At 39.1% G+C, this 21,505-nt stretch overlaps 1 protein-coding gene across 1 annotated transcript; it reads left to right on the forward strand.

The window, feature by feature from the left end:
- The first annotated feature begins 11,276 nt into the window (after positions 1-11,276).
- Positions 11,277-20,527, forward strand: LOC146614986 (uncharacterized). Its single transcript, XM_085376417.1, has 2 exons — positions 11,277-11,522; positions 19,272-20,527. Exons 1-2 carry the CDS (start codon positions 11,351-11,353, stop codon positions 20,441-20,443), a joined length of 1,344 nt encoding a protein of 447 aa, XP_085232543.1. The 5' UTR covers positions 11,277-11,350; the 3' UTR covers positions 20,444-20,527.
- Positions 20,528-21,505: the final 978 nt, after the last annotated feature.

Below are 21,505 nucleotides of genomic sequence, written 5' to 3' on the forward strand. Positions count from 1 at the left end.
GTGTGTGTGTGTGTGTGTGTGTGTGTGTGTGTGTGTGTGTGTGTGTGTGTGTGTGTGTGTGTGTGTGTGTGTGTGTGTGTGGTTTACAGCGTGAGAAAACTCTTTCTTGAGGGAAGCGTTTGACCAACAAGATGCTCCAGAGCAGGAAACAGGGACTGATCCCCTCTGCGGGACACACACACAGATTTATACCAGCATCCTTTATAAGGACGCTTTTTGTCATAATTAAGTATTTAACCCCTGACATTAAGCCTTGTGACCCTGACTCTAACATCAGGAACATCAGTCTTTGTTAGCTGACAGCTGTTTAGCTGTTCAGTTTTGAGCTTTTTATGGTTATGTGAGATTCCAGCTGCTGATGTTCTGCATGCTTCTCACATCTTCTATGCATTATTTTTTCCTCACTCCTGCACGATCACCTGCTCTCTCCTAATAATTTTCACCGGCTTCTGATTGTCTCCTCACATGTTTGACTCAGTTCTCTTAAATCTTCTCTGAAATTCCACCTGCTTCCCACAGGTGTGTATTTGGATCCTCATTCTGTTTGTCAATTCATCTTACAGGTTATAATTTGATTTCAGTTCTTTTGCACATTGTTCAATTCAGTTCAATTGAACTCAATTAAATCAGTAAGTAAAATGTATTTATATAGCATTTTTTACACATAAAGATCACAAACTGCTTCACATGCAGACTGGAATAGGCAGGGATCAATCTGCTGATCTTCTGATTGGTAGATGATCTACTTTACCTCCAGAGCCACAGCCACCCCAACATGTGAGATATGGGTCTTTGTATCTGTAATATGAAGCGAGCTCAACATTATCCAGATTATCTTTTCCTTATCTGACTTCACTTGCCCTATCCTCACTAGTCAGACTAAATGAAACCTAGCTTACACATCCATGCTGATCTTTGAGTATAGTCCAGTCCAAAGTGTTTTTCAATCACATCCAGTCCTCTCATGTCACATCCTGTTTTAAAGGACCTAATACTCAGTTTGAGCCTTTACAGAAAGACTTAACTGACAAATTATTAATTTTAATATACACTCGGTGCAGTGTGAGGATACTTTTATAAAAACAACACATTTAGCAGACGAAATCCACTGAAAACGTCCAGTTTCTTAAAAACAAATGTAATCTTACTCTGCAAAACAGTCTAAGCGTCCAAATAAATATCTTTGTTCTTGAAAAATTTTCTCTTTTCCAAATATGTGATCACTTTATTATTACACAAGTATTATTCTTCGTAACCTACACCTAAATCTTCTTTTTTGTTCCCGTGATCGAGTAGTCAAGTCCTCAGCATGCCATTAATACACACATATATACACAGAGATGGGGTATTAGTCTGTGCTGCCACCTTTTGGGAACTTGCTGACTGTTGCTGATGGCTGCTGCAGCAACAAAGCAATTAATCAAACTTCAAACTGAAGCCACCAGCCAGAAGATGACAGCGCATTATTTTCTCTGACACTTGAAGGTTATCTGAAAGACAGCAGAGATAGCAGTCACCAGGAAACGCTGATTGCACATTCAAAACTTTTGCATTGGATCGTTCTGCTTGGTGAAGCCTGTTATTCGACAGCAGCCAGCCGTTAAAAGTCTCTAATGAAAGGACGCCAATCTGAGCACAACGTTATTCCTGCAGATTAAAGGAAATTAGTTCTTTTATTTTTTAATCATTACGACAAACAGATGAGACAGAGACAGAGGCTTGATGAGACAGGACAAAAAGAGAGAGAAGTGTTTGACAGCTTCTTTGCTGCTGAAAAATCCTGATGATCCAAACTGCCAGAAACATCAGAAATGCACTGAAAGTAAAACTCTCAATTTACTCATCTACTTACTTTATGCTTCAGTCAAAACTAATTTGGGTTGTCACAACTGATTTGCATCAAAATCTTTACGTTTCTCCTTTTCTAATGCGGGTACAGGTGTGTCTATATGACTGGAGACCTTCACCTTACCTTCCCTTACCTACTGTGTCAGCGCTGTCAGGGCTGCTTCATTTATGTAACCAGTTTAATATTTACTTTGTTTAATATTTACTGACATTAAAAATGCCTTCAACCTTTGAAGCTTTTCACTCAGAACTGAGAAAGAACATCAGGAAGTTATTTTTTCATCATTATTTATTTGAATTAAATTACATTTATTTTTTAATACAATACAATACAATACAATTCAATACAATACACTTTATTTATAGAGCACATTTAAAAACCAACGGTATACCAAAGTGCCTCACATAAAAGACAGAAACTAAAACATAAATATGAAATACTATAGCCTCCAGACTACCAGGAAAAAAAATGTTGTCCAATCAAAAAAAATTTTAATCCCCCAATGTTTGTAAGGTAATTAGAAAACTGAAATAATTTTTTGGGAAAAAAAAAGTTTACATTTTTTAGATATCACATGTCCACTGTAGAGGACATTGGAAGGCCAAACATGTAAAAATAAACTTTGATGGCAAATATTTGCTTCAACTCTTCACCAAGGAGAAGTTTGAACTCAAGGAACTGTAGTGGTTTGGTTTCTTCCCCCAAAACTGCAAGTCACTGCTATACTGAAGCCACGAGTTGGTGATTGCCAGATCAAAAAGAAGAGAACTGCACATACTGTCGATTTCTGAGTGCGAGAGACCATCCTGTAGAAACTCAACATTCGGCAGCAAGGTCCACGTCACCTATATTGGTAGTGTACTCAGTGGACTTGGCACATGGACAAACCTTTTGTTTTTCTTAGACCATCTTGTGCGTCTGTCCTGAGGTTGATTGCCATAGGCAGAGGATGCCATGACAACTGGCTTGTTGTCCAACCACTTAATGACAGCAAGTTCAGGTCTGAGTACCATCTCTGATGCTCCTCCTTCTTTCTTCTTCAAGGGCTTATTCCCTATGATCTTCTTCATCAGACAACTCAAGATCTGAGTTTCCCTCATCAAACTGCAATAAATTTCTTTTTTCTTCTAAAAAGGACTCCTTTTCTGGTCATTTAAAAAAAGAGAACAAAATGGAGGAAATGACTACAAATGTCCACTACGGAGGACATTTTTAAACACTTCAATACTATACTAAAATGAAGTTAGAATTAAGCATACTATGTTTTAATGTGTTATTAAGAGACTTTAAAATATGTTAACAACATTTATAGCTAAAAATTGCTCAATAAGAAGTTTTATGCACTTACTTTTCTTCTTCCCATAAAATGTGCTTGCAGCGATGGCCGCCATGTTCCTTAATGAAAAAACTAAAGTTCCCAAAGCTCCACCCCTTCACATTTGGTATCATTGGAAAGTCCTAAATGTCCTCTGTAGATACCCAAAGGAGGCAATTCTGTAGTATGCAGTGCATGGGAGATATTCAGGTTTAGAAAGGTGTTCTACAGAGGACAAATTTGCATTGCTGGTAGTCAGGAGGATAGGACCATAACAAAGCCCCAAGTATGCTAACAGGTCAGTGTCACTAATACACAGGAATAGCATAAACTGCATATCAAGAAAAACATGTTAAAAGCACAAAGCCATAAAAGATATGTATAAAAGGTAAAATAGAGTAACTCTAGGAATCAGATGCAGGCATTAACAAGCAGGAAAGGCAAGGTTAAACAAATCCGGTGCATTGACTGAAGCATAAAGTAAGTAGATGAGTAAATTGAGAGTTTTACTTTCAGTGCATTAAGCATTTTTTCCCAATAAGTTCAAAGAAAGTAAAATGAATGATTCTTCAATCATTACAGCAGCAAATGAGGCGAGAAACATAAGTAACAAAGAATTCAAAATAGTTTAGACAATTTTATTTATTTTAGAGCATTTTAAGTTTGACTGATTAACAAATAGTTTCAGCAGAATGTGTGAGAAATGCAGTTACTTTACAAAAGAATAATATGAAGCAGGCTTTGAGTATAAAGTGTTTACTTACAAATGATTAACAACTACTGAGCCATTGTGGAGCAGGGAAATTATTTTACTGCTATTGTTAAATAATCATCATCATTACCATTGCATTAATAATAGAATTTGCAGCATTGATATTGTATTCAGAGATATTGTAAACAGTGTGTGTAAACAGTGTGTGTCTTTTAGAAAGACTAAGTGCAGCAGGCTGACAGGAAGTTGCAGAGAGTTTGCAGAAGCGAAAGCAGAGTCTAAGTATTCTGAGAAGCAGGCTAGACGAGGTTATTTGAAAGTCTAGGTTATTTAAATTGTCTGTTATACTTTTATATTCTTTTACTAAGCTCTTAGTAGAGGCTCTTGATTAAAACATTTATTTAGTAGATGACATATACATAGTCTCAGTTAGGATGAGCCTCTGTTCTGGTGAAAGGTCAGAAGTGCAACAGGTGGATTGAGAAAGAGCATTTAAGGACAAGACAGTAAGTGAGAGGTGACATAGAGGCTGAGTGAGGTCGTGAAATACACACACACACACACACATTAGTTAGACTCATTTATAGGTGAGAAGTTGGTCATGTTTGTCTCTGGAAAGAGGAACAGCGTCTGGCAGGATGTGGGGCTCGTGTTCCAGACGAGACGAAGACAACGTTCTTTTAAACTGTGTTAAAAGCCATTGTGGTTGATTTGACGTATGTATATATTCTGTCGGTGACGTACGAAGGGGCGTCAGTAAATCAAACCCTGATGCTATAAAAATCTGTGTATGCTTTGATTAAGTCGAAGATCGATTGCTGTCTGCGTACAGAGTCGTTCTTCCCACATGTGTGTATTCATTAAAATCATTGTTTGACCAAGATCTTCTGGACCATGGTGGTTTGTACTCTCCTTCCTCAATTTTTGAACCTTAACACCATGAACCGGCCCATAGGTGCAAATCCCACGGGTGGTATCCATAGGCAACCACAAGCACCTGTCTGTAGACACTGTGGTCACATCACTATTCAACAGACTGTGAAGTTCTGGCAGCAAATCATTACACAGGTCAGTCTTGCAGTTGTATGAGATGCAATTTGGGTTATGCATGAAAAAAATGAGGGTAAAATGAAATTTTATGTTCTGTTAAATGTTCTCTGTAAACCTTTACTGTCACTTTATTGTTAATGGCAGGTGACTCATGTTTTTTCTCTCCTGTTGCCTGTTTTACAGATCCTACATGACCAACAGGAGGCGTCCTTGCCTTAGTTTAATAAACTGAACATCAGCAGAAAGACCCCAGCTGTATGTTTCATCATGTCCGTGCTCTCCATTGCCCATTATAAGGCTGTTCATTTAGTTCAGATATAAAAAAGCTATTTCCTCCTGGAAATGGCAACAGATGCTGGGCATTTAGAGCAGGAAATATGCAGGTAGGATGAGACGCAGGATTCATTATTATTATTGATCTCACAGCTGGTTTACAGAGGCTAAAAATTTGAGTGATTCTCATGCTTTAATAAAAACTATCCATTTGGAACATTAATTACAGGGTTGAATATGGTCTCCTGCCATACACGTGGTGCTTTGCAGAGTGATTTACTACATCAGTGAGTCTATAGGAGGTATAACTGCAGGTCCTGAGGTATTACTTTCTTGTCTGTGGCTATAAACAGACAGTAAACACCTTAGTGAGGACAGGTGGAACTTTATAAGTGTTTCTTACAAGCTCTACCACTTGTACACAGTACAGCATCAACTTTTACTTCTTTTTCTATGTGGTTCATCACTATGGGTCATCGTAGCAGGGACACGAGGGAGGAGGATTTATTTTTAAGTTTTATGAGCAAGGTGATTGTTATTGTTTATTAGAAGAGAAAATACATTCATTTAAGTAGCATGACAACTGACATTTGAAAAAGCATAAGCTCTCACTAATGAATGTTGTCCACTGTAAATGTGTCCTGTCATTTTCAAGAATTAAGAAAAATATAAATAACATACAAACGGCTTAAGAAACCTTTTTCATTGTTACTTAAGTGACGTGTCATATCTGGTTACATATCGCATTATTTATTTCACGTAAAATTAATACTGACAATATTTTTCACCATAAATAGCTGAACTTGTCAGAATTTTTTCATAACTGCACGCAAATCATTGTCATCAACCAGTTTAAACCAGTTTAAGAGTAAATAGGCTTGTACCTCCTCTAGTGCAACTGTGTTAGTTTGAAATTTTAGGACATTATGGCACAATGAAAAAAATTGTAAATATCATATTAAGAGTTTTTATTTCAGCTGTAATAAACAAAGACAATTCAACAATACAAGAACTATAAAACATATTTTTAGGGAAAAAAAATTTTCATATTCTCTCATGTTAAAAAAATTGTGTTGATAAAAATTGATATTCATAAGTTTTAAAATCTTTGTAAAGCTTTAGTGGAGTCTTTCCAGATGTGCAAGCTACCAATTCCATGGGCACTGCAGCCCCAATACCATCAGAGAGGCAGGACTTAAAAAACAAGCCGGGTGGTCCTTCTCTTTGGGAATAGAGCACAAATGTTTCAAACTGAAAATTCTCTGACCTCAGAAGAGCTTTCCACTTTCAGTCCATTTTAAATGAGCTTTAGCCCAAAGAAGACAGCAGCATGACTGGATCATGTTCATATATGGCTTCCTCTTTGTATGATAGAGCTTTTGTGCTCACAAACAGGGATTTCTGGAGGTGTTCCTGAGCCCATGCAGTGCTTTCCATCACAGAGCCAGGTCTGTTTTTAATGTGGTGCTGCCTGAGGGCCCAAAGATCACAGGCATCCAGAACTGACTGATGGCTTTGTCCCTTGCGCACAGAGATTTCTCCAGATTTTCAGTCTTTTGATCATATTTTGTGGGGCAGATGATGAGATATTCAACCTCTGTCCATCATCTGAGAAACTCTGTCTCTCTAAAATCCTCCCAGTCACATTACTGACCATTTGCCACGTTAAACTACTTTTCCAGCCTTCTGTTGCCCGGGTTCCAAATTTTCTGAGACCTTAAATGGAATTCAGATCGAGCTGATATTTTTCTTAAAATATTCTTAAAATAATATTTCTTTTACTCAGTTGAAACTTTTGATGTGTTTTCTGTTTTCTATTGTGAATTAAACATATGAGATTTGCACATCACTGCATTGTGTGTTTTATTTACATGTCACACAGCATCCCGACTTTGTGTTTGTATGTGGCCGACATGAAAGCCACTGGATTCCTCTACAGCTTGTTCTTGTGTTGTAAGAACCAATAGTATAAACTTACGAGAAAGCTTGCTGTGCGTTTTCATTTTAATTTCCATTTTTTCTTCTTTCTACACTGTTGTTGTGTCATGCTGATTTAGGCCCAGGGGCCAGAGAGTTCATTTTCATATTTTCTATTTGAAAATAAATAAATAAAGAAGCAGCAAAAGCAACACCCCTCTGTTTTGCTCTTTATTTTCTGCTCGACGAGTGCCTTGGAACACCTTCCTTTTGATTTATGGCTTCGCTGTGTTTATCCTGCGTAGCTCAAAGGACAGGTCACAGATGAAAGCACTATCCACATATACTCTAATATCATACGTGCGGCTATTTATTTCCACAGGAAACGCTGTTGAGAGCGTGACTCGTTACTCACCAAAACCTGCGGCAGCCTTGGGCAAAAGCCAGACAAAACGTTCTGCATTCACACCGGCACGCAGTGTTCAGGTCAGGCTTCACCAAGGACAGAAGGGCGCTGGGAGAAGAGATTAGGGAGCTGGGTACTCATAACAAAGCCTCGTTCTCTCTCAGAGTCAGAGAACTGCAATGGCCAAGAATCACATCTAGTCCTTGAGTGGTGATACTGCAGGCCGGCTGTCACCCAGCTCTAATATGTTGGCCATAAAGCAGCCACTACGACCTTCTCTGGAAAGTGAGAAAAAACAGAGAAAACAAACCCAGCTTCATGTTTAAAATTCCAGCTTGTTGTAAATATTCTTTCTTCGCCGGAGGCATAAAACGCCTCCAATGGGGAGCAATTCAAAGAGAGAAAACATGGCAGGGCTGGATGGAGGCTTTACACTGGGTTTTATGTCCGGTTGTGATGGCGAACAGATCCTGCAGGAGGTACAGAGGTTTCCTGACAATTTTATGTTTGTATATCAGCAGGAGAAATTTAATGGTAGCAGCACTGATTCACACACTACTATCATACCTGCCTTATAAAAGTTTTAGTGATGGTGAAACAAAGTTATGTGTAATGAAAACAGAGAAGAGGACACGATAAAAATACAAAATTCAAACTGACAGTAGTCATTTCCATCAAACTTGGCTGATGATTTTATTAAAAATCAAATTCAAATTAGATAAAGCTTCTAAATAATTTCCCATAAGATTTTCAAGACTTGCTTCTAAGATATTTTTTTGGCTGTTTTGGATTTCTATAGAAAGCGTCACATGTGTAACCTTCAGTGTCTCTATAGCCAGCTTATGTGGTATCATAGGAGGGGCCAGGCCAAACCAAGCTCCATGGCTAAGGACCAGATAATCCTGCACCAAGTGAGGTGACTTCATTCCTTGCTTTGAATCACTTGTAGCCTGACCACACACCTGGGACTAATTTGCCTCTGGAGACCAGGGAAAACAGCCCCTGGGATCATTCGAGATCATGTCATTCAGGAGAGGCTCAGAGGAGAAAGGTGACTCACTGAAAAGAGCCAGCTGAGGTGGCTTGGGTACTGACTAGGACCTTATGGATGTCTGCTAAGTAAGGTGTTTTGGGTAGGCCCAACTGACCCAGTCACACACTGGACTGTTTATGCCTCTCAGCTGGCTTGGTAAATCCTTGGTATCCCCATCAGAGGAGCTGACCAGGAAGTCTGCTCTAGTTAGACAGCTGCCTCCATAATCTTGACCTGGATAAGTGACAAAAGAAGAAGAAGATTGAAATACAGAAAATGAATATTATTTACTACCTGGAGAAAGTTTGAAACTCTTATAATGCACTTTATACTATACACATTAACGTTTTTGTACCTATAGTATCTCACTCATACACCAGCGCTTATACCAAAAATCAAATTGAACTTTATTTACAAAGCCTTAAACCTTCTTATTAAATTAATTTAATGTGTTTGAAATTCTATTTTTTTAACTGTTATGTTATTAATTGCATTCAATTGCCTGTATTTTTTTATGCTAAATAAATGGAAATAATAACAGAAAAAATTAAACTCCACCTACATACTTCCGGACATCCACCGACATCCGGCGGAAATAAATTGAAACCGCTGGGCGTGTGACTAGCTGTGTCCCTTCAGCCAGTTAGCCGATGATACAACTATTTTCCTAAATAACCTGAATGAAATCCCCAAAATTCTGCAGATTATTGAAACTTTCTCAAAAGCTTCAGGGTTAAATCTAAATTTAAACGAATGTGAGATCTTACCCTTAAATGATTGTACTATTTCTAACACTTTTAATATTCCTGTTAAATCCACTGTCAAATATTTGGGTGTGTATATAACCAAGAATAAGACTGATTTAGATTACCTTAATATTTGGGAGAAAATCCAAATTTGTAGAACTTATTTAAATAACTGGGCTCAGAGACTTATTGATTTTGGGTAGAATTTTTCTCACCAAAATGGAAAGGCTAGTATATCCTGCATATGCGGTAGGAGTGCCTAAACCAGCAATCAAATCTAATAACCAGCTAAACTTTGATTTTATATGGAAACGCAAAACCCACTATATTAGGCAAGGTAATTTAGTCAAACATTTTGAAGATGGACGTTTGCAAGCTATTGAATTTGACAGCTTAAATGGCACCCTAAAAATAAATTGGCTAAGAAGTCAAAATAGCCTTTGTTTTTCACATTCCAAGCAAAATATTCTCAGATCTAGGCGGAATTAATCTTTTACTTAGATGTGATTTTGACATAAAACAAAACTCCCCATAAAGCTTTCTTCCTTTCACCAGCAAGTTTTATTATACTGGAAATTAATATACAAACATAAGTATAGCCCACACAACACTCCCCTATGGAACTGTCGTTACATAAACGTTGGAAACAAATCAATCTTTATCAAAGAAATGGTACGATAAGGGCATCTGGTCAGTGATGCATTTGTTAAATGATAGAGGTAAATTTTTATTAGAAGATTTCACCACGAATTATAATCTGCAAATAAATAACAAAGAATTTCAAAAAATTACTAAGGCTATCCCTCAAAACATTCTATGTACAGCATATAATCTTTTTCAAGACCCTGACTATAGATCCCCTGACCTCCCTGAACTCTTGGTAAATGGGCATAACATTACAGCTAACAGTCTAAAAAACTCCCAAATTAGGGAATTATTTATTAATGTTTTTTCCCTTATAGATCCAATCCAAATTCCATTTCACATCTGTTCTCTTGTGATCAAAAGAAAGAGATCAGAAAAAATTACCTTAAACTTCCCATTCCTCCCAAAGCTAAGGGATTGATAATAGCTTTGTTATTGATAATAATTCTTGCTCTTTTTGTGATGGGGATATTGAATCAACAGAACATTTATTTTATAATTGTATATTCTGTAAAGCCCTGTTGAACGATGTGCACTACTGGCTCTTTCCAAAGATTCCAAACTTACTTGAATTTTCTAAAAATGATATTAACTTTGGTTCTCTAAGAAAAGAAAATAAGCTTGAAAATGTTCTAAATGTAATAATTATTATGGGCAAATTCTTCATTCACAAATGTCGTTTTCTGAAAACAAAGCCGTCCTTTTTTACTTTTCACAAAGAACTCTGCCTCTTCCTCTCATCTGTTACATTTATGGATAAAAAACAAGCTCTGGATCTGAATCATATGATTATTCAACTAGATCTGATAGAAAATCCCTAACCCTAACCCTGACCGAGCGAATGAACCCTACTGTAAACTGAATCAGCCCCATTACAAACGTGTGTTAAATTGCTTTAGTGATAGTCGAGTGTGTTTATGCTTCTGTGTGGAGAGGATTGATTGGAATAGTGATGATGATTTCCACTATCACTGTCAATTGTCAGTAAACACTTCATCTGGCTGATTAATCTACACGTGAGATATTACAAAGTCTGTATTATTAACTCTGTAATTAGGCGCCATTCTTCTTATTTTACGGCGCTGTTGTTCAATCGGGGAATGCTCTCTGTTGAGGAGAAAAGCATGAATTTCTTTGTATACGGATTATCCATTGTTTAAATGTCCCGGTAGTCGAAAAGGAGGCAGAGCTGCTGAGAAATGCTAGGAGCTAACTGGGCGCTAACCGTATCATTCAAATATGTCGCAATGTTGGCAAAGAGAGGAAGTGACGTAAAATTTGCGCATGCGGGGTACTGATAGGGTTTCCGGTACGGATCGGGTAGTGACAGTAGCGTTAGCCTGTTATTAACCTTGTTGCGGATGGCTGTGTAGCCGATGAGTGTGGCAAATTGTTGCAGCAGCAATGTCTTCAGTTGGTGGGTGGAGGAGCGTCATTGGTGTGAGGCTGGATGGAGCATTTGAGGGAATCTTCACAGAGTTTGAAAGTAAAATGGAGCAGTGCGAGACAGAAGTGGAGCATCAGCGCAGACTGCTGGAAACCATCCGGAACCCCGAAATAAAGCTGCACAGAATAGGTGTGTAACATACAGCACGGCAGCAGGTGTGTTTCAGCAACATGTCACCTGGTTTAAGACAAGAAACGTTTCGTTTATGTCGGCATGTGGACACAGAGAGGGCTGACTGCAGAACATTAAAAACACGTGTTTTTTGAATGGAGTTTGGTGTGAGTGCTGGAGTTAGGAAAAAGTGAGCTTTTACAGGGGCTCATTATTCTACTAGGAGTCAATAAAATATTTTTTAAAGAGAAATATAACTTTTATGAAATAAAACCACACAGCCAAAACGTCTTGGTGCATTCTCAATCATCCAGGTAAGTAAATCTCCAAAAGTTGATTCTGTTCATCTGGACGTAGCTACGTCCAGATGAACAGAATCAACTTTTGGAGACACACAGCCAAAACATTAACCCACTCTTAGGCTCTGTTAGAAAATAATAAATTAAATATTAGACACATTGCTATAGAGTCTGTCCTTAATGGCACTTTATGTTATCCTATTGTCAGACAGTTCAACATCTGACCCATTAGAATTAGTGCAACTTTAAAGCATAATATTAATATATTATAGTATAATGTTCTGTTCAACCCCCTCTCATTTACCTGAAAATTTTATGGTTTAAAATTGGGACAGTTTTATGGTGAGAGAGAACTTCAGGCTTTTATTTTGAAAAGTTGTTGACATCAGAATCAGAATACTTTATTGATCCCTGGGGGAAATTATTTACATATTATTATTATACATATACATGTTCAAACATTTTCTCAGATTTCAGTGTGTGAGGGGGAAATTGTGGACCATCAGATTTTAAAAATTGGAGATGGGCAAAATTGAATGGCCCTTATGCTTCCAGACTTCCGTTTAGCTTGAAATTGCATTTGTGCCCTGCCCTGCAACAAGTGACGAAAGAGGAGTTAAGAAAATTGTAAGTCAACAGGAAACACCTGGAAGATGTGAGGGTCGAAACAAACTACCATACAGTGGGGCAAAAAAGTATTTAGTCAGCCACCGATTGTGCAAGTTCCCCCACTTAAAATGATGACAGAGGTCAGTAATTTGCACCAGAGGTACACTTCAACTGTGACAGACAGAATGTGAAAAAAAAATCCATGAATCCACATGGTAGGATTTGTAAAGAATTTATTCATAAATCAGGGTGGAAAATAAGTATTTGGTCACCTCAAACAAGGAAAATCTCTGGCTCTCACAGACCTGTAACGTCTTCTGTAAGAAGCTTTTCTGTCCCCCACTCATTACCTGTATGAATGGCACCTGTTTGAACTCATCATCTGTATAAAAGACACCTGTCCACAGCCTCAAACAGTCAGACTCCAAACTCCGCCATGGCCAAGACCAAAGAGCTTTCGAAGGACACCAGGAAAAGTATTGTAGACCTGCACCAGACTGGGAAGAGTGAATCTACAATAGGCAAGCAGCTTGGTGTGAAAAAATCAACTGTGGGAGCAATCATCAGAAAATGGAAGACATACAAGACCACTGATAATCTCCCTCGATCTAGGGCTCCACGCAAGATCTCATCCCGTGGGGTCAAAATGATCATGAGAACGGTGAGCAAAGATCCCAGAACCACACAGGGGGACCTGGTGAATGACCTGCAGAGAGCTGGGACCAAAGTAACAAAGGTCACCATCAGTAACACACTACAACGGCAGGGAATCAAATCCCGCAGTGCCAGACGTGTTCCGCTGCTGAAGCCAGTGCATGTCCAGGCCCGTCTGAAGTTTGCCAGAGAGCACATGGATGATACAGCAGAGGATTGGGAGAATGTCATGTGGTCGGATGAAACCAAAGTAGAACTTTTTGGTATAAACTCAACTCGTCGTGTTTAGAGGAAGAAGAATACTGAGTTGCATCCCAAGAACACCATACCTACTGTGAAGCATGGGGGTGGAAACATCATGCTATGGGGTTGTTTTTCTGCCAAGGGGACAGGACGACTGATCCGTGTTAAGGACAGAATGAATGGGGCCATGTATCGTGAGATTTTGAGCCAAAACCTCCTTCCATCAGTGAGAACTTTGAAGATGAAACGAGGCTGGGTCTTCCAACATGACAATGATCCACAACACACCGCCCGGGCAACAAAGGAGTGGCTCCGTAAGAAGCATTTGAAAGTCCTGGAGTGGCCTAGCCAGTCTCCAGACCTCAACCCCATAGAAAATCTGTGGCGGGAGTTGAAAGTCCGTGTTGCTCGGCGACAGCCCCAAAACATCACTGCTCTCGAGAAGATCTGCATGGAGGAATGGGCCAAAATACCAGCTACTGTGTGTGCAAACCTGGTAAAGACCTATAGTAAACGTTTGACCTCTGTTATTGCCAACAAAGGTTATATTACAAAGTATTGAGTCGTATTTTTGTTATTGACCAAATACTTATTTTCCACCCTGATTTACGAATAAATTCTTTACAAATCCTACCATGTGGATTCATGGATATTTTTTTTTTTTTCACATTCTGTCTCTCACAGTTGAAGTGTACCTCTGGTGCAAATTACTGAGCTCTGTCATCATTTTAAGTGGGGGAACTTGCACAATCGGTGGCTGACTAAATACTTTTTTGCCCCACTGTATATGGTAAAATGTTGATGAAAAAGGGAACTTGTCTAACTGTTTTTAGCTTTATTCGATGATTACGTTGCCTAGCGTGAGGCTTTGGCCTTCCGTCAAACAGAAACTGTGAGAACTAATCTTGTCAAGCCCGTTATGAATAATATAGGCTTACTCGCATTGCATTCTCTACAACGGTCATATCATAGTTATGCTTAGTGTATTACTAAGAAGTGTTTTGCTTGTAATAGCATACGTGCTTGCACAGTGACAGCTGTCACTAACTGTAACTGATGCATGTTATGTTATCTACTTACGCATGAAGGGGCGTGGACCCTAACCCTGTTTTTTTAACCAGGAAGAACACCATGTGTGGTTGAGAAGTCTACAATTTTTTGGCTAATTCCTGGAAAGTCACTTGCTTAATGGAAATGTGTTAGGAAGAATAGAAAAAGTCTTAAGAAAGGAGAAGTGCAGCGCTCAGAGGATCAGATCGCACTTACACTAGACTCGTCAACAGTGTTCTTCAGTGTTGAAACTACAATGTCCGCAACATGGACAAAATGAGCACATTTTCAAACAGAAACACAATATGACAAAAACATATAAACACGTGAATGTTAAAGAACATGGCACATGTGGCTCATAAAAGGCAGTAAATATATTTTTCTTTCCTTTCCACATTTTCAAAGTTGTTCTGTGACTGAAATATTCCCTTCATCCATCACTTAGCCAATTCAGGGTGTCTGTGGTGGCATATGCTTATGGAACGCCAGGACTGCCATAATGAATTAATTAAATACACCATTAAATAATTAATTAAATGTGGCAATAATTAATTAAAATTGGAATTAATTAATTAAATAAATAGTTATGACACGTGTAATTAATTAATTATTGACACATTTAATTAATTATTTATGTATTTCACATTTTAATTAATTATTGACACATTTAATTAATTAATTATTGACACATTTAATTAATTATTTATGTATTTCACATTTTAATTAATTATTGACACATTTAATTAATTATTGACACATTTAATTAATTATTTAATGATATATTTATTTCTTTCATTTTGGCAGTCCTGGCGCCTGGCTCTCATCATGAAATAATTTTATCTGTCAGCCTCACCCATCAAACTCAGGGGGCGGGGTTAACGCTGATCGAGTCAAAACCATTGCTTTGGCCTGGTGGCCATTGTTTCTAGCACACAACAACCGGCATGTGGAAGCTAACAGAACTGAGCTTTGAAAAACCCTGTTTGTGTGTTACCAAATACCGTTTTAATATTTTTTTAGCCGAGAATGTAGTGGTTTAATCTTCATGTGTCTGGTCGGTTTGTCAAGATACAGCCTCTTTGCAAAAGTGTTTCGATGATTTCGGAGATGTCGTCCCAGTCTCACGGCAAAGCGTGGGATAGACCCGCTCGCCTCGCAAGCAATCCCACCGACAAAGCGCAGGCCCCGGTACACAGCTGTAGTAACCCCCGCTGACTTCTTTTACTGAGGTTATATTTATCGGTGTTTTATTTCCTGATGTTCTTATGTGTCCTACGTGTTTCAGTCGCCAATTCTGAATTATAACTAACATTAAAAACATGTTTAAGGAGGAGAGAGAGCAAATAAATCTGTTTAACATCTGATCTTTGGGTTTTTGTTCAGTAATCAGCGTGACCTGTGTATAAACACATAAAAGAGATAACGTTGGTGTTTCCGTCATGTAGTAACTGCTGGCTTTAACTGTACAAAGGTTGTTCGACACTATGAAACACATACAGACTTCATGATGTTCGGCTAATATTTTTATTGTGAATATTAATCATGCTGACCTCGCTCTGTACACCACGCAGCGAGGTCAGCATATCCACGATATCCTCAGCTCCATGAGTTAACACAAAGTTTCCCACCTGACTATCTAACTTCCAGCTATTCCAGAGACGTGAAAATATACAGCATAAAGAAAAGTGTAAGAGACTCAGCAGCAGATTAGAATAACAGTTATACATTTAATAAATCACCAAATGAATCCAAGAAACGAGCAAACCTGTTCCGACAATTTGAATTTGTATTCCCTCAGCTGCAGACTCGCTGCTGTTTAAATGTTTGAAAAGGAAGATTAGATATAAAAAACGTCAAACATAGACTCAGTCTGCCTTCACATTTGATATGAGGCCAGCACGTATAGTGGCCTCAGCTATTACTGAAATACACGTGCTATATCATAAACTATGATATAAATAGGGAGGTCCTATTAACATGTTTAGTTTTAAAGGACACCTTCCTGCCTTTAGTCTCATTCATGAGCAGTATTAGTTTTCTTCTAACATCCAGAAGTCTGCACGATGTGTTTCATAGTTTGTAACAAGCCTTTGACAGGTAAACATAACATGACCGAAAAAGCAAAAAAAAAAAAAAAAAAAAAAAAAGAGAGAGAGAGAGTGTTGACATAAGAAGAGAAAATGCTCTCAATTATGGAGACAGGCAAATGGTTCATTTATGTTTGATGTGTGTTTATTCCTCCCTAAATATCGTCGGTGAAGTTCGCCATGCACGTCAGATTTTCCTGCGCATTTTTATACCTCTGCCAACAGAGAGAGAAAAAAAATCACATTCTAACAGACAGCTGGTGCTTAGAATACAGTTGAATAACTATTAAAAAACAGATGATATTTAGATGATAGTTCAGTCTAACACATGTGCCAGTGAACCATTAAACGTCTGTGAAACTATGCAGTTATGAAACGTAACTTTAACCTCAGCCAAACCGATTTGCTCAGTTGTAAATAAAACAGCGAAGTAAACGTGACCCGACAGACAGAACCTGAGTGAATGAAGTCCAGCGTTTAACCACTGAGAGCTAAAACTCAGCTGAGGTTTCAAAGCTGTGTGCTGGTGATTGGACATCAGCCGCTGATAAAGCTGTTCGCCTATAAAGTGCTCTGTAAGGAAACAAGCTCCAGCAGCTCTGCGCTCGGGGAAAACACTATATTTACTTATCTTGTGCAGAAAAATGCGCTGACATTGCTTTATATCGAGCACCGGCTGCCCAGTTAAATTGTGACTATCACCAGGTAACGTAGGCGTGTTTCTTGAATTAGCAGCAGGTGTTAAACAGCTGACAGATGAGGAGGAGGATGCATGCAGGTAAACTGAGGGTCTGCTGAGCTGATCGCTGGTTTCGTGAGAAAAATGTCAGCTCGTTCTTTATGTTACAGAAGCACAGAGACACAAGACCAGGCGGAAAGAGACGATTGTTCGGTGAAAATGAGAATCTGCGAATGCAACATGTGGAACACGGAGAGTGGAATATGTAAACAAACCGGTTAACGTACCCCCTGGGTGCACTCTGCATGCTAATTGTTAGCAGAGCTAGTGAAATCTCTGAAAACATCTGAGCACTTTTGCAAACATGTTCTATGTTGACAACCTGACCAGACATACGGCGCGACATTCGCGGCTAAAACACTGTTAAAAGTGTAGCTGGTGACAGAAAAACGGGGTATTTTAAAACTACACCACCACCATTGCTGCCTGTGATTTGATCTGCATTCTGGGATACCTGGCTGCCCCAAGTCTACACAAGCAATCGATTATCTAGGATCGACCTGTTTTGACTTACTTTGCACGGCAACCAATCAAATGTTAGAGAAGCTGCATGGGCAGCGTTAACCCCGCCTCCTGAGTTTGATGGGTGAGGCTGACAGATAAAATTATTTCATGACGAGAGCCAGGCGTCAGGACTGCCAAAATGAAATAAATAAATATATCATTAAATAATTAATTAAATGTGTCAATAATTAATTAAAATGTGAAATACATAAATAATTAATTAAATGTGTCAATAATTAATTAATTACATGTGTCATAACTATTTATTTAATTAATTAATTCCAATTTTAATTAATTATTGCCACATTTAATTAATTATTTAATGGTGTATTTAATTAATTCATTATGGCAGTCCTGGCGTTCCATATATGCTGGCAATACAGCTTCTATATTGTATTGCCAGCATAACTCTAAATGCTGCAGTGCAGTAGCAGATATTGCTAATGCAAACCTATAAAACTATAGCTTCCATACACTTTGATTATTTTAATACAGCTCATTATGTGGATTTAGAGGTTATATAAATTTATGTGAAGGCGAAACCTCGAGAAGAAGCGGGTGTTATTCTTTCAGTGGTGTCCAGTGTCTCCTCTGCTAAAGGAGGCAATAAAAGAAGCAGTGAAGCGCCTTTCCTTAATATTTAGAGAATGCAAACAGCTCTCATTATTAGCCAAGCAAGCTAAGCAAAACGAACTATTTGACAGCTCCCTTGTTGTTAGCCTTGAGTAACGCATTATCTTTACTTCACCTGAGGCTTTTCTCTAATATGTGCTTCCTCATCTCCTCCGTCCCGCTGGCTGTGACCCGGAAGTTAATGGCAAGAAGTAATGTTGAAGGATGCCTCAAATCCTGAAATGTATCAGGAGGACAGAGGAGAAAAGAGACTGCTGGAGGAGCAGCAAGCAAGGATGCACAGGAGGAGGAGGACTCTTTGAACACCCTCACTGTGTCTATACCCCTCACACTGCACCATTTATTTATGGTGGCCCTAAATATAAAATTATTTTATATCTTATTATATTGCCCGTTGTTTCTTTTCTTTTATCCTCTCCTCACTACCTCCCGTGTTGGCATGTTTGTTGGAAGGAACTAGGATCTCTTCCACTGCCTCACAAGGGTTTGTAGATGGGTATAGTGTGATCCACAAGCACACAGTAAGATTTGCAAATGCACACTCTAATCCACACACATGAAGCATTTTGACAACGCCTAAAACTATTTTACAATGAATAACAATATTATATAAATAACAGTAACTGATGCACTAACCTTTTAAGTTCATCGTGACAAATCGGATCATTTTGTCTTTCCAAACCTTCCTACAGAGAGTGTAAAACTACATGTAACATCCCCCTCGCTCACTTGCAAAACCTTAAGTACAGGTGCACCAGTGGATGCGCAAGGATCCACTGGTGCAAGCTGAGTTCAAGTCCCAGTGGAAAACTGGGACACCTGGGTTCTTCTCTATACCTGCATTTTTTTTGTGTTTGTTCGGGGAGGGGAGGGCAAATGTCTCTCCACACCGTCACATCCCAACTAACGATCTGCTCACGTTTTGCCTCGTGTCCCTTTGTCCCTGTAGACCAACGCTGCATCTGTACAAAGAAGGAAGAGGAAATCTCTATCCAGGAGAAGAACGCCAGTCTGGATCCAGAGGATCAGAAACCTTCACTGATTAAAGAGGAGCAGGAGGAGCTGTGCATTAGTGAGGAAGGAGAGCAGCTTGTGCTAAAGCAGGAAAGTGATGCCTTCATGGTGACTCCTGTTTTTGAGGGCAGTGCCGAGCTTCTGTCCTGTTTTGTACCTGAGAGTCGAGAACAGGAAGGAGTCAAATGTGAAAACTCAGGAATGCCCTTAAAAACGGAGCCGAAACCAAAGAAAGTCTGTAACAACACAGATGAAAACACACAAGTCTGCAGGAATAGTTTACAAATAAAAGAACTTTGTGGTACTACGAATAATAATATAGATGGGACGCTTTACTCCTGCAGCTCCTGCGCGGAGACATTTGAACATGAATCAACGCTTAAAAATCACCTACGAATCCACGCAGACGATGAGCCGTATTCCTGCATGACATGTGGGAAGGTTTTCAACTACAGCGCTTCCTTCAAGCTCCACATGAAAGTCCACACAGATGAGAGGCCGTGCTTCTGTGAGAAGTGCGGCAAAACGTTCAGAAGAAACGATAAGCTGCGGCTGCACATGAGAACGCACACGGGGGAAAAGCCGTACCTCTGCATCACCTGCGGAAAAAGGTTTAACGACCCGTCGGCGTTCAGGAGGCACACGGCCATACACACCGGCGAGAAGCGGCATTCTTGCAAAACCTGCGGCAAACGTTTTGCCCACAGCAACAGCTTTCTCTGCCACATGAGAACCCACACAGGTGAGAGGCCTTACCTCTGCACCACCTGCGGGAATAGATTTGTCAACGCCTCAAAGCTTAAAAGGCACACAAGGACACACACGGACGAGAAGCCTCACGTCTGCAACACCTGCGGGAAGAGGTTCATTCGCCTTTCCAGGTTGACGAGTCACACGAGGATTCACACGGGCGAGAAGCCGTACTCATGCCAAATATGCCAGAAGGACTTCGCTTACACCACTTCCTTGAAGGTCCACATGAGAGTCCACACAGGCGAGAAGCCGTACGTTTGTGAGAAATGTGGGGAAAGTTTCAGTCAGGCGGGGAGCCTAACCACCCACATGAGAAGGCACGCAGGTGAAAAAAAAGTCCTGAAACACCTGTGAGGAGAAAATATGAGCGAAAATGAGTTGATTAGGTTTTGGTTTAAAGAGGGTTGTGTAACTTTACTGTGCGTTATACTGTACATGATGAGCCTGCCTTTAGATTCAAGTCTAATGTTGTGTTAATGTGGTGCGTCAGCGGTAATGCTCCAAGTGCTCGAGTTGCACTGCACAGCAGAGGACAACAAAAAAAAATGGCTTCAAGGTAAGAAAATAGAAGTCTGCAGTCTTTTTAATGACCAGCAGGAGGAGAGTCTGGACTCAAACGCTGGTTTTAGGTCATATTTCATAAAATGTTGTAAATTATGCTCTGTAATAAAGGCAGATGAGGATTAATAGAGTATATGTACTGTCTGAAATCCTGGGCAGAAGCTCCCCCACTTGTTTCAACACCAAGATGGTGAAAACCAGCTTGAGGCTTCGTGACATGATGTCATGGTGGATACATCCATCTTTTAGATGCAGTTTGTGGGGGCATCTTTTTATGATGAAATCCTTAAAATCTGAGAATTCACCAGCACTTCTGAAGTATTTCATCTCTAATCGTGATATATGTATGCGGGATTATGTGTTAGTCTCTCATGTATATTAGAGGACTACAGGCTTGTTTTTAATAAATAATATAAGATGGGAAGGAGTGATGAAATGAGAGGCCGGCTGGCTCTTGTGGTTCATCTGAATCAGTTGAAATCTGAAAAATCGACCCTGCCAGTTTTTGTTTTTCTTCTTTCTTTTTTTTTTGTAACCAAAAAAATGTAGTCTCAAAGAGTGTAAAGGACAATAAAAATTCTTTTCAATACAAATATCTTTTTCGTTTTCAATTATTCAAACATCACTTCCCAAATTACTGGATCAAATGATTATTGGACACCTACCTGTGACTGACATCAGATTACATACAGTAATTAATAGGACACGGCGTGCTTGGTAAATTTGTAATTGTTATATGAAGTAGTGTTTGACTATTTTATGATCTTAACTTAATTGTTTCTGGTTTTCATTAATAGCTGGCGTTAACTAGCTAGCTTGCTATGGAGAGGTTCACCTGCCACTATTGATTAAACA

The sequence above is a fragment of the Diplotaxodon limnothrissa genome, linkage group LG17 (assembly GCF_057381915.1).
Source record: "Diplotaxodon limnothrissa isolate DT_005_m linkage group LG17, D_limnothrissa_male_GT1.1, whole genome shotgun sequence".
Classification (NCBI taxonomy): Eukaryota; Metazoa; Chordata; class Actinopteri; order Cichliformes; family Cichlidae; genus Diplotaxodon; species Diplotaxodon limnothrissa.

What these genes read in the sequence shown, in the direction of transcription:
- LOC146614986 (XM_085376417.1), top strand. Translation starts at nt 11,351, where the DNA reads ATGTCTTCAGTTGGTGGGTGGAGGAGCGTCATTGGTGTGAGGCTGGAT. An exon ending in AATAAAGCTGCACAGAATAG is followed by an intron (nt 11,523 to 19,271) that starts GTGTGTAACATA and finishes TTGTCCCTGTAG; the next exon opens with ACCAACGCTGCATCTGTACA.